Source organism: Lampris incognitus, chromosome 6, assembly GCF_029633865.1.
Source record: "Lampris incognitus isolate fLamInc1 chromosome 6, fLamInc1.hap2, whole genome shotgun sequence".
In the NCBI taxonomy this organism is placed as follows: domain Eukaryota; kingdom Metazoa; phylum Chordata; class Actinopteri; order Lampriformes; family Lampridae; genus Lampris; species Lampris incognitus.
In genome coordinates this window covers 52643924-52657570 of record NC_079216.1, presented here as the reverse complement: position 1 = coordinate 52657570, position 13647 = coordinate 52643924, and the positions used below count along the sequence as shown (strand labels likewise).

The 13647-nt window shown below is 42.7% G+C and overlaps 1 protein-coding gene across 1 annotated transcript in view; it reads left to right on the top strand.

The window, feature by feature from the left end:
- LOC130113738 (anoctamin-1-like) overlaps positions 1 to 13647 on the top strand; it is a 132313-nt gene that overhangs the window by 78452 nt on the left and 40214 nt on the right. Inside the window, exons 11-12 of the mRNA XM_056281354.1 lie at positions 330 to 464; positions 10456 to 10616. Coding sequence (XP_056137329.1) covers positions 330 to 464; positions 10456 to 10616 — 296 coding nt within the window. The remainder of the gene's footprint in view (positions 1 to 329; positions 465 to 10455; positions 10617 to 13647) is intronic.

The following is a 13647-nucleotide window of genomic DNA, read 5'->3' as shown; positions in this document are numbered from 1 at the left end:
TGCTGGTGTAATTTCACTGGGTTTCTTGGGAATCACTCTTAGTCTGACTCCTCCCCTGGGACCAATTTGCCTTGGGAGACCCTACCAGGGGCTAATGCCCCCAACCACACAGTTCCCAGGATCACCAGGCCACATAAACCTCTCCACCATGTTAACGTGGCGATTCCCCGGAGGGGTACTTTATCATTATTATTTTTATCTAATAAATGATTTTATTCCATTTTTTTTCTTGATGTAACTGGGGGATTTTACCATACTGAGTCTGTTCACCAGTATCGTATTGTATTCTATTTCTTTTCGGATTAAACTTTTTGTATTGATTTTTCTAGGAAATATTTTGGGGAGAAGATTGGTCTGTATTTTGCCTGGCTGGGTTTGTACACCCAGATGCTGATTCCTGCTTCTTTGGTCGGAATCATTGTCTTTCTCTATGGATGTGCTACTGTTGATGACAACATCCCAAGGTACATGCACGCATACACACACACAAACACATACACCCCCCCCCACACACACACACACTTAACCCAATGCACACACCTTTTCAGTCCTACTAACTTTTCAATATATAAAACAAAAAGGTTTTCAGAAAATATTTAAAAAAAAAACAGTTCAATTATTAAAAAAAGGATATTTTTTAATTTATACTATCTTAATTATTCTCAAAATTAACCATTATTTTTTTGCATTGCACTATGGGTTACATAATTGGCTTCATAAACTCCAGACACATAACCTGATGCAATAGTCTACTGTGTGCAATGCATGGCTTCCCTCCAACTGACCCAGCTGCACAGTTTTTGTATATGTTGAGATAATCCCTCACTCTTCTGCTTCCCTCCAACTCTTCATACTTGGCCTTCTTTTTTTAGAGGCCGTCTGTCTTCACTAGGCTGCCTCTTGCTGGATGCCAGACATAGACCTCACATGCTTCTTCTTCTGACTTGTTTGTTTAGATTATTTCCACTAAATTAACATTTTTATCACATATGTGTTTTTCAGACTGAGGGCATTGTCAAAATCCTGAGTTGTATCTTTCCTGAAATGTGGTGCAAATCCACACTTCTAATGTATGGACCCACAGAAATTGATGTGTTCTAATCTATGGCCAGGTTGGCCAGGTTTCTTTTGCCTTCCATTGCATGTGTGTAAACTCATTTGTGGTCAGTGCACACTGGCACCATTGCAATTTCTTTTTCACTCCATTGTGAACTTGAGAATTGATCAAGTGCCAACCAAAATACTTTTTAATAGTTTTCCTTCCAGGCTGGGGTGCAAGAAGGTTTAAAACTGCTCAATAATGCTGACGTTCTCCTATTTGGTGACCAGGACACATTCCAGAAACCTCAGCTGTTGTCATCCTTTTCCTGTTTTCCAGATTGATCCTAGTTTCTCTATCAAAACAGCACAGGGCCCCAGATCTGGTTTTATCACTTTAGCTGATTTATAGTTGATGACTTGCCTCACAGCTGTTTTCGGAACCTGAAATTGAGTGCTGCCTGGCCTGCTTTTTACTGCCTCGTCAACAATTCTACATTGACAGGGATGGTGAACTTATTTTTCCCAAAGCCACAGACTTCTCACGGTCTCTTGTCTACCTTCTTTGTATCCTTGAACCTCTGCTTTGAGGACCGTAGTCTCTCCCTTAAACAAACCTTGACTTCTCTCTGGTTTGGTATATAGTTCTGGTTTGCTCACCATATACATCATTAGAGGTTGACATGTTTGACATGGCTGGCGAGTTGTTTCTGTGTCATCCCTTGCTTTTGCAGTCATCTTGTTTGTTAAACTAGAGCCATATGTCCTTCTTCTTGCTGGCTGGTTACCACCTGACCCGTTAGTATTCTGATTCTTTGCCGAAGCCAATTTCACATAAAGGACGTGGACACTGAGGACTGCCTCTACTCCTACATCCCTATGTCTCGTTTTTTGGACCCCCCCCCCTTTCTCCCCAGTTGTATCTGGCCAATTACCCCATTCTTCCAAGCCATCCCAGTTGCTGCTCTAGCCCCTCTGCTGATCCAGGGAGGGCTGTAGACTACCATGTCTCCTCCAATACATATGGAGTCACCAGCCACTTCTTTTCACCTGACAGTGAGGAGTTTCGCCAGGGTGATGTAGCATGTGGGAGGATCACGCTATTCCCCCCCAGTTCCCTCTCCCCTGAACCGGTGCCCCGACCAACCAGAGGAGATGCTAGTGCAGCGACCAGGACACATACCCACCTCCGGCTTCCCACCCACAGATACGGCCAATTGTGTCTGTAGGAATGCCCAACCAAGCCAGAGGTAACACGGGGATTCGAACCAGCCATCCCCATGTTGGTAGGCAACGGAATAGACCACTACACTACCCAGACACCCCCTGCATCCCTATGTCTAACCCTTTTGGGACTCCTCTGTAAAATACTATGTGCAAGGATTTGTCCTCAAAATGCAGCTGTAGTTAATCTACAGTGTTAAGAAATGTGTTAAGAGACACTTCAGTATTCCACGGTGACTCACAAGTTCACTTCTTGGCACTACTTTGTAAACAGCAGTAGCTTGTTTGTTTCTTTTTACCACTTTTTATTGTTTTTGCTTCTGCTTTGTTGAATTTGTTGACGTTCAAGACAAATCGCTATTTATTTCATTAAATGTAAATATCAAATGTGGAATGATTACTGCATTGAGTTGGATGGATCAGCTGACTGGAATTGTTTGTTTTTCATGATTGCCTTTGAAAGCAAAAAAAAAAAAAAAAGACAATGAAAGCAAAAAAAACCAAAAACCTTTCTTGTCTCTACGTTGTTTCTCTGCAAATCTTTCCCTGTTTTTTCTCTCTCATAATTAAACCCTAAATTATTCTTACATCGAATCTTAAAATACATTTCTGAAATGAAATGGAATGCAAATTAACTTTTTTTTTTTAATTATTGGGGCAGCACAGTAGCCCAGTGGTTAGTGCTGTCGCATCACAGAAAGAAGGTTCTGGGTTCAAACCCTGGGGTTGTCCAATCTTGGGGGTCATCCAAGGTCGTCGTCTGTGTGGAGTTTGCATGTTCTCCCCATGTCTGCGGTGGGTTTTCTCAGGGTGCTCCGGTTTCCGCCACCATCAAAGACATGCATGTTAATATTCTGTGCCCCTGAGCGAGGCATGGCAAGACGAACTGCAGTTGGTCCCCAGGCGCTGCACAGTAGCTGCCCGCTGCTCCTAGCTACACAACTAGGATGGGTTAAATGCAGAGCGTAATTTCCCCACGGGGATCAATGAAGTATCTCAAAATAAAAAAATAAAAAGTCTCATAAGTTGGACAACTAGAAAAGTACTAGCAAGAAAAATTAGGAGAGAAGAGCAAAACGGAGCCGAGAATAAAACTAAATGGACAAAAAGTGAGAGAAAGTCGAAGTAGTTTGCTTTGGTGCAAAGAGAAAGCAAATTAATCTAAAAGAATAGGGTGATGAGTGGGTCTAAGGACAGGATGTTGTGTTGCTGTAAAGCTCACTGAGGAAAATTTGTAATTTGTGATATTGGGCAATACAAATAAAATTGACTTGACGGGGAGTGGGAAGGAAAGCATGAATGGAAAGGAGAGTGACGCACAAACACATATGATAAATAAAAAACGAAGGAATGGGAGATAAGAAAAAGACCACAAAGGGACAGGAGAACTGGGAGAAAGAGAGAGGGACAAAGTCATGAGTATTTGATAAATGACATGACTTCTGGCAGTCTGTTCTCCTTCCTCGCTCTGCTTCTCATCATCCTCAGGATATTATGACACAGCCTCAGCATATATACACTCACATTCATTCCCATTCACATGTGCGCACACACACATACACACACACACACACACACACACACACACACGCACACACATACAGGCACAATTCTCAGTTTTAAGACCATAGTCCCAGCCAGGCAGATCTCACTATGGTGCAGAACCAGGCACTAAAATAAATTCACACAAATCAATCTCATAGAGCAGGTGCCAAGGCCTTATGCAATTACAGGAAGTGGACCACTTAGGTACAGTGACAGTCTACACAGAGTTTACACACCTTCAGACTTCCCTTAGTCTATACACCTTTTCAGGTTTTTCAAAGTCCTAATGCCTTGAAGTCCATTGACTACAACTTTTTTTCCTCCTCGATATGTATTTGAATGAGGTATCCAGAAAAAGATGGTTAAAAAGAAAAATCTACTAATTTTTTATGTATTAAAGGTGAGAAACTAAAACACATGCATACCTAGCGGGAAAGTATTCTCTTCACAACAGTCTTTTTTTATGTTACGAGAAATGTAGCCTAGGATCATTGAATCCTGATCTGTGTCTCCTAAGCCACCCCATAAATGTTTGGAAGGCAAATGAAAACTATCGGAGTGATTCTTAATTAAAAAGGATTTATATTTTGACAGACTGTGGGACTGAATCGGGACACTTTTTTTTTCTTTTTCAAAGGCAGTGCCTTCTATCTTGCTAGTGTGCTCCATACCCAGAATTGTGGAGAAAATGTTGTTGCAAATCAAGTAGGAAGAGTAGGTAGTATTAGAGAAGGAAGCTTTACCGTTAAGCATGCGTGTTTTTCTTTTGACAATAAATGACAAACTATGCTTGCCCAGAGCAACGTTATGTTAAAGTTTCTCTGAGAGAAATTCAGTCCTACTCTATAGATAAAGCTCCTGCTCAGAGGCTTATTTAAAAATCATCGATGGGAAGCAATAGTCCCGTATATAACAGTCCCTCGACTCATATAGCTCACATATCCCCTTATCTCTCTATGTTCTCAGTCAAGTGCATATAAAGGGCAGAGGTTTACGGTTTATCTACCAGCTAGACCACTTCGGACTCTCTCTGCCTGCACTTGCCATACACACTTGATGATTTTTACATGTGAGCAATGGCTAGGTCCTGGAATACAGTGACAGTCATTTTATAGCTGATGTTAACCTCTTGGCTGCTTTCTGGAGGTGCTTTCTCCGATATAGTCAATCCACCCAATTAGGACTGATCTCAGCAAAGTCCTGGCTGTGCCATACTTCTCCCATTCCTTGATTTTGGTCTTCATTGTGTCACCGTATATATTTAAGGAAATATATATACACAATTCAGAGTTGTGACCAAGTCACTGTTATGCAAGTCATAAGTAAGTCTCAAGTTTTAACCTTCGAGTCTCAAGTCAAGTCCCAAGTCATGAAGGAAAAGTCTCAAGTCAAGTCCCAAGTCACCGAGCTCAGGTCAAGTCAAGTCACAAGTCCCTAATTTCAGGTGTCAAGTCATCAAGTCTCAAATGTGGGGTGTTTTATACCAATTTAACACTTTTTTTTTAAATTCAGGTAATATTAAATTGTTTCATTACAATAGTACATAAATAAACCACAGATAATGTTAGAAATAATTGTTATTTTATTGTGTTAAAATTTGGACAACAGTTGGATTTTGTTTTACATCTAAGAAATAATAAAAGGCACACTCTTAATCACAAATGAGCACACAACTCTTAATAACAATACAAAACATATTGATCATTCCAATACACAATAAACAAACACTCTCTGCTTGTCTAGTTTGACCTACAATTCATTGCACTTGCAAAATATCAAGTTGGCTAGGACTTTATCGCCTCCCTCCAAAGCTACTCCTCCAAAACACGCAAACACACACTGCCTGACTAGCCTACTGCTGGAGGTAGATAGGTTGACAGGCAGGCAGGCCATCCAATCATTTTAACCGGACACCTTAAAATGATTGGATGGGTTTATAACGGTCCTGCGACTTCCACAGATTATTCTTTTTATTTTTTTAATTTAGTGTCAGAGCATTTTATTTATTGATTGCTGTCGGGATGTAAAGAAAATTGCAAAAAATGTAACAAAAAGTGCTTCTGAAAAAAATCGTCTTCCCTACCTTTAATTATTTGACTCCCTAGACTGGTGGAATCAGGGGTGCTGTTGATGTAATTCAATAAATACATGGGCTGTGTGTGACGAAAGGTGCACCCTACTTATGTACGCTTATTAAGTACCGATGTACGTGACGATGTGTACTTAATAAGCGTACATTAAAATATATAGGGGTGCGTTTTTGGTCACAGCCATGGAGGTTTTAGAACCACTGGACTAGACACAAGGGAGTATTTCACAAAGCTGGCTAACTGAGTATGCCTGACATCTGCGCAGTAAACCCTGGAAACCTTTCAGATCCGGAACATGGATTGAAGTAAAAAGAGCTGTTCCGGGGTTCACTCTGCGCAGAAGTGAGGCTTACTGAGTTAGCCAGCTTTGTGAAATAACCTACTACCCCATGGCTCTAATCTAAGCCTATGCTTAGTAGGCTATGTTTCATATTGGGTCCAGTGCACTGTGTGTCATGCTCTGAGCATTATTTCAATTGCCATTGTGCCATACAAAAAGTTTTGTAATATAAGAAATTATAGGTATTAATTTTGGTTTCATGAAACAAGTAAATGTATTTATAAATGTTTATAATTCAAGGGAGAAAAATCTTTCCAAAGACAGTATATAACTAGATTAATTTGAATCATGGAGATACTTTAATATTTATTTATTTGTTTATTTGACAGGGACAATGCACAATAACTATATTGCACCAGAATTAGCTATAAGCTAATTTGCATCTGTAGTCCATCGGCAGGAGTCGTCGGTAGCACATAATTCGGAGCATCAAGTCTAAATGCTCAATTAAAAACAGTGTAAACATAATCACGATTGAATACCACTAGTTCAGTGCCCGTTCAGAATAGGCTGATTTTCTCGAGAACCACATTATATTACGCATATTTAAAACTATATCATATTGTATTATAGTATGATACGTGAAACCATGCACTGAAACAGTGTTTGATTAGCTAATTATCAGGGGGCAACATGGGGTATGCTAATTCATTCCAGTGACTGCTACATCGCCCAGACATCGTTTGCCCACTGGGCCAACATAATTGAATATTCGCTGTTAGGTGTTCTGAAACAGAACAGTACGTTCAGTTGTATTTTCGAGAGGAGATTGGGACGATGTTTGGGCGATACAGCCTGGCTGGCGTATTCCAAACGGGCAGATTGGGTCTGTGTGTGTGTCTGACCACTCATACGCTACTGTACCTGTAGGCTAGCAAACAAACTTACTTCTCTTTGTGGCTTTTCAGATGATGCACAAAGTTTGACGTTGTTGAAATCCCATCTGATAATTTTGCTGCACATGTTTTACAAACAGCAGTCCTTTTCTTCCCAACAACTTCCAAGTTCTTATAGCTGTAAATAATTATTTTTGGAATCGTTCCAGCAGCTGCACTTGCCACGACCGCAAATTCTCCGCGCTCATGTTGAGTAGAGCTGACGTTAGTTTTTGAGTAGCATGATGGTACCTCCAATTAGATTTGAGTATTTTTGTTTTCCCGCCCATCTAAACGTTTGATTGGCCCTACGCGATGCCTGTGCGTAGGTAATTGAGTGCGCGCTGGAAATGAAGAATGATTACAAAATAAAATAAATAAAATACGAGCGAGGTGCACCCGCATAAACATTGAGAAAACACTCAAACAATTCTCTCGAGTCATCCAGCCCAAGTCCAAGTCATAGATGTCAAGTCTCAAGTCAAGTCTCAAGTAATTTTCATTTTGGCAAGTCAAGTCGCAAGTCATCAAATTTGTGACTCGAGTCACACTCGAGTCCAAGTCATGTGACTCGAGTCCACAACTCTGATACACATACTTCCCCCTTTTTTCTCCCTAACTGCATTTGGCCAATTACCCCGCTCTTCCGAGCCGTCCCGGTCACTGCGCCACCCCCTCTGCCAGTCCGGGGAAGGCTGCAGACTACCACTTATCTCCTCCGATACATGTGGAGTCGCCAGCTGCTTCTTTTCACCTGACAGTGAGGAGTTTCACCAGGGGGACGTAGTGTGTGGGAGGATCACGCTATTCCCCCAAATTCCCCCTCCCACCCCGAACAGTCACCCCGACCAACAAGAGAAGGCGCTAGTGCAGCGACCAGGACACATACCCACATCCGGCTCCCCACCCGCAGACACGGCCAATTGTGTCTGTAGGGACACCTGACCAAGCTGGAGGTAACACGGGGATATGAACCAGGATCCCCGTGTTGGTAGGCAACGGAATAGACCGCTACATTACCCGGGCGCCCCCATTTAGGGAAATATATTTAATCATTTGCTTGCCCACAGTCCCTCCCTTGTTTGCAACCTTTGAATAATATGTTCTTTAATCTTTTGGGCTCTGCAACAGAAATGGTCCGACAGTGCCTACCATTGATATTATTGCTTAATGTGATGTCGTTTCTTAGAGTATCATCCAACTCTTTATACCCCAAAAAATCTGTACAACCTAAGCTAAAAGATTATGTAAGTCAATAAACCATAATAACTGATAAAAATATTCAAATTGTGTCATAGAATAAAAAGAAAACTGGATATGTATTTTCATCAAATTTTACTAAACACACAAAACATATTGATCCAAAATGATTCTGAATGTAGAAAATTGAACAAAATATTTCTTAACACTCCATAAGTTATTTGAACTGTGTATATTTTTTTAGTTTTTGAAACATGCTCATTTTTATGAGCAGAGTGCAAAGGTGTTTTGATAGTTTCCTCTGTTGATACACCATGTGGTGCAACCTGGACACGTCGTCAGTAATGAACTCTGGGTCATCAAGTGTTTCGGGTCTTAACATCAGACACCCTCACCGAGCGACTCAGCCGTGGCCAATCAAGCCCTGACTTGTGTCCAGAGCCAATGTGAAGCCTTTTCAGCAGCTTCCAAGGTGTTTCGAATGGCTCTTCTTCTTTGCAGCCCGCAAAATCCCCAAAAGTCCCAGGAACCAGTGTAGAGGCTGGCCTGTAAAGGCCCTGCAGCCCACTTCAACTGGCTCACAGTGGGCCTTCCACCCCTTCCTCCAACACTCAGCTTCCAGATCTGCATACCTGGCTCTCTTCCTTTCTTGCATCTCCTCCATCCAGTCTTCGCAGGGGACAGTTAGCTCAAGCAAAACCACTTGCTTGGTTGCCATGGACATCAGGACTATGTCTGGCCTGAGTGCAGTTGCTGCGATGTTGTCCGGGAACCTCCGTTGTCTCCCTAGGTCGACCAGGAACCGTCAGTCCCTTGCTGTTTTGAGCAGCTCTCCCTGGGCCTTTGGCTGGGGCATCTCCCCCTGCTTGAACAAACGTGATGGTGCATTTTGTTGGGTGTTACTGCTTGCTGCAACTGATCCCAGTGCAGATGGTGTCTGCTACTGCCCGCAGAACTTCACCATCTGCAATAGAAAATTTTCATCGGCTCGCTGGCTGCCCGCAGACCCCCTGTGGATGGTAAGCAGGGGGCCGCCCGCAGGAGGTCCATTTTCAGAGGGTTAAGATTTAGTGGTCATACACCTTCAGGGAAATACTGGTTTTATTTTAACGCAGAATCCTTTCTTTGATTTCATATAAAGTCATGATAGATGGATGGATGGATAAATAGATGGATTGTTGGACATCGCAAACAAGTAAATTTTTCCTTTTTAATCTGCTGACAGTTGTATCTACATAATGTCTGATTCAATTCATTTTATAAAGGCCTTAAAAATGCAGAGTAGGGGCCGCTCTGGTGGCCGAGCGGAATAACCCGCCGTTCTTGCAATCTGCTCGTCATGTGGCTGGGAGGTTCGTATCCCAGACTCACTGTAACCGGTCACGGCCAGAGCGTCCACGGGGTAAGGCATTCATTAGGCCACCCTTACCCAAGGGATAGTGGGTGTAGATCGGTGTAGTGTTCGGGGACTCGTCGTTCTCCAGCGACCCCTCTGGCCCACCCGGGCGCCTGCAGCCAAGCAACTGAAAGCATTCTCCCTACGCCTCCTTTGCGGCCTGAAGGTGATGCAATCCATGCGAGGCTTCAGCATGTAAAATGGCGAGAGCAGCCGACACACGAGTTTGAAGGAAGCTGGTGTTACAACTATCTCCTTCCTGTGGAAACGTGAGCCAGGGGAGTTATTCGACAAGAGTTCCAGCCGTATGCCATTGGGTTAATCGGGTGGGGTAAGGGGGAAAACTAGAAATAAAAAATTTTTAAAAAATAAAATAAAAAATGACGGGGTAGAAAGTACAACCTTGTATTTCTTCATCTACTGATAAACTTTTAACCTCTTTTGCCCATAATCCTGGACTGTAAAAGACCTATCATATGTTTCCCCCATATTTACTTTTACTTTAACTCCTTGATACTGAACCTAATAATTGTTCTTACATCCCACTCAGAGCACACCGCCAAAGAATGGGAAAATGCAGAGCCATGGCTTCTCTTACTGTAGACTATTAGACCTGATATAAGCCAGAGATCACCCAGGACATTTACTGTATATGTTTCAACATTTGACGCAAGCATTCAGTTATGTGTGCTCTTGCATGCGTATGTACATGGTTTTTTTTTTTTTTGGTTTTTTTTTTTCTTCCAGCATGGAGATCTGCCTCCCGAAGAACAACATCACCATGTGTCCGCTGTGTGACAGAGTCTGTAGCTACTGGAACCTGAGTACAGCCTGTGGGACCGCCAGAGCCAGCCACCTCTTTGACAACCCCGCTACGGTTTTCTTCTCTATATTCATGGCTCTATGGGGTGAGAAGACACACACTCCTGGACACAAGCCCACACAAAGTTTGTCTTTGTCGGTAAATAAAGCTATATCTTAGAGTAGGTCAGAAATCAGAGTAAAGATTAATGATGTGGTCACAGGGTTAAAGCTAATGGTAACATCCATCATTGAATGACTGATATTTATGCTTAGAGGTGTGGTGAGAGGGGACTGGAAGAGCTGAGGGGTTCACTGAGGTGAAACACTGGGTTAAAGTTGATAGAGACATTCATCTCTGTTATCCAGTGAATAATACGATGAGTATGAATGTGAGTGTGTGTGTGTATATATGGGGAGGGGGCTGGGGTGGAGGGATGCAGAGAGACCGGTAGAGAGGGCTAGTGAGGTTATGTATGGAAACCACCAATAGATTAGTACATGATGTTAAGTCCCAGATGTGCACATTAGTTTGTTTTTTGATTCTTGCTCTTTTGTAATTCATGCTCTATTTTGGAGTATGGTATAGGTGCTTATTACAGCATATCCCACATGGACTGATGAATTACAGAAGTTATTAAAAAAAGTTGATAGTAATAATGCTTTATCTTTGGCACATAAATGTTTACATATCATGTTGTCAGATTAAATGTCTAGGACACATTGGCATGCAAATTCCCCGTGTTGTATGCCAAGCCTGCCGACAGCACAGGTTATTAAAAAAAAAAACAACACATGTCACATACATACAGCACCAAATCAAGATTTTGTGCTCATTAAAACATTCCACCCAGGCGAATAACTAAGGATCAATAATAACATAGTAAACTGTGATTTACTCCAGCCTATCAAGTAAATGATAAGTGGGCTGCATTTTATATAGCGCTTTTCTAGTCTACCGACCACTCAAAACACTTTACAATGCATGCCTCACACACACACACAGACATTCATACACTGATGGTGGAGGCTGCCATGCAAGGCACCAACCTGTTCATCAGGAGCAGTTAGGGATTCAGTGTCTTGCTCAAGGACAATTCCACGCACTCTCTGCAGGAGCCGGGGATCGAACCAGCAACCGTCTGATTACTAGACAACCCGGTCTACCTCCTGAGCCATGCCGCCCCTACTTCTAGAGGCGGCACGGCATCAAGTAATGAAGGCCTCCTAGACCAGACCATTCTCATGCGCTGGTCACACTGATCTTTCATGAGATCCAGCCCGACCTCCTGCTCTGTTACTTAAAAAGGGTGGAACGGTCCAAATAGTGGCTGGTCCAATCATAGCTACGGTAAACCAGTACTATAGAGGAATGAGAGCATCTGAGTGGGGTGGAGCAGCAGCACGTTCCACTCGGAGCACCTGTTTATCCATCCAAGTTTGATGTGAGCTATAGGCTGTTGTCTGCACAGAACAGCCCATATCACCACGACCACAGAAACACATGCACTGAATAAACTAAACCAGTAAGTTAATATTTGTTTTTTTTCTATAAAAATCTCCTATTCTTGTCACTGGTTGGAATATACTACATGCAACCCAAACAAATTGGCTTGATGTAGTCTACATGAGTGTGAGGCAAACACTGTGTACACAAATCTCTGCTATCATTTGTATCATTATACTTTTTCTTCCTGAAAATATTTTCAAAATTTAATTTTTCTTTGAGGTGGCACGGTGGCGCAGTTGTTAGTGTGGTCGCCTCACAGTAAGAAGGTCCTGAGTTCGAGCCCCGGGGTAGTCCAACCTTGGGGGTCATCCCGGGTCATCCTCTGTGTGGAGTTTGCGTGTTCTCCGCGGGTCTGCGTGGGTTTCCTCCGGGGGCTCCGGTTTCCTCCCACAGGCCAAAGACATGTAGATCAGGTGAATCGGCCGTACTAAATTGTCCCTAGGTATGAATGTGTGTGGGTGGGTGTGTCGGCCCTGTGTGATAGTCGGGTGGCCTGTCCAGGGTGTCTCCCCGCCTGCCGCCCAATGACCGCTGGCATAGGCTCCAGCATCCCCACGACCCTGAGAGCAGGATAAGCGGTTTGGAAAATGGATGGAATTTAATTTTTCTTTGGCTGCTATATCTGCTAGCTAACGTTTTAACACGTTTTGGTCTTAACACATAGTTGTATCATGGAACGTGATGGAAAAGAACACACGTGGAGATAGACTATAGTTTAGTTGTTAACACTTTGCAGTTAAACATCAATGCATTGTAAAGAAAAAAAGCAACAAGCTGAAACACTCCCTGAAGAACTGCAGATATTGATGCACATTTTGGACGGTGTTTACTTTTGAGTTTGGAGCCGAGTATTCTTCCCATTGCATATATTTTAGTAAGCAGTTGCTGTATTCCTATTGTGTAAAAGTTCTGCGGGCTACATTTATATTGCTCATACATGCCAACTAGTAGCTGGTATACGTATTTCCAGTCTGTACTTGCTAGTAGTATGTGTGTTGCTGCTGCGTGCTCTATATTCAGTAGGTGGTATGTGTTTTCCAGCTGTGTGTATTAGTGCTGTGCGCTATCAGGTTTGTGGTGTGTGCATTCCTGCTGCATTCTGTTCAGCTGAAAGTATCCTGAATGAACTTCAGGGCAGTGCCTGAGCTTTCTCCCAAAGAGTCAGATACAGCAAAGCAAGTCCATTCCTTCTGCCATCTCCTGTCTTTTCTAAACAACTCTCTCTCTCCTTAGGTTCCCATTCTCATTTCCTCTCCTCTATCTCCTCAACCTCTTTTTTTATGTTTCCTGCTGTTAAACCATTCTGTCACTCTCCCTAACTCTTCTGCTGCTCTATTACACACACTCTCTGTTTCTCTTGCTCTCCCACTCTCCCTCTCTGTTTCTCTTGCTCTCTCACTCTCCCTCTCTGTTTCTCTTGCTCTCTCACTCTCCCTCTCTCTCTGTTTCTCTCAATCCCCCTCTCTCTCTGTTTCTCTTGCTCTCTGTCTGTCTCTCTCTCTTCTCCCTCTCATTCTGTCATTTTGCTTTTTTCTTGCAAGCTCTCATAAGTTCTATTTCCCTCAATTCTTCTCATTTCTCTGTCTACTGAACTCGAGCTTTGTCTTTTATACTCCCTTTCCCAGTTC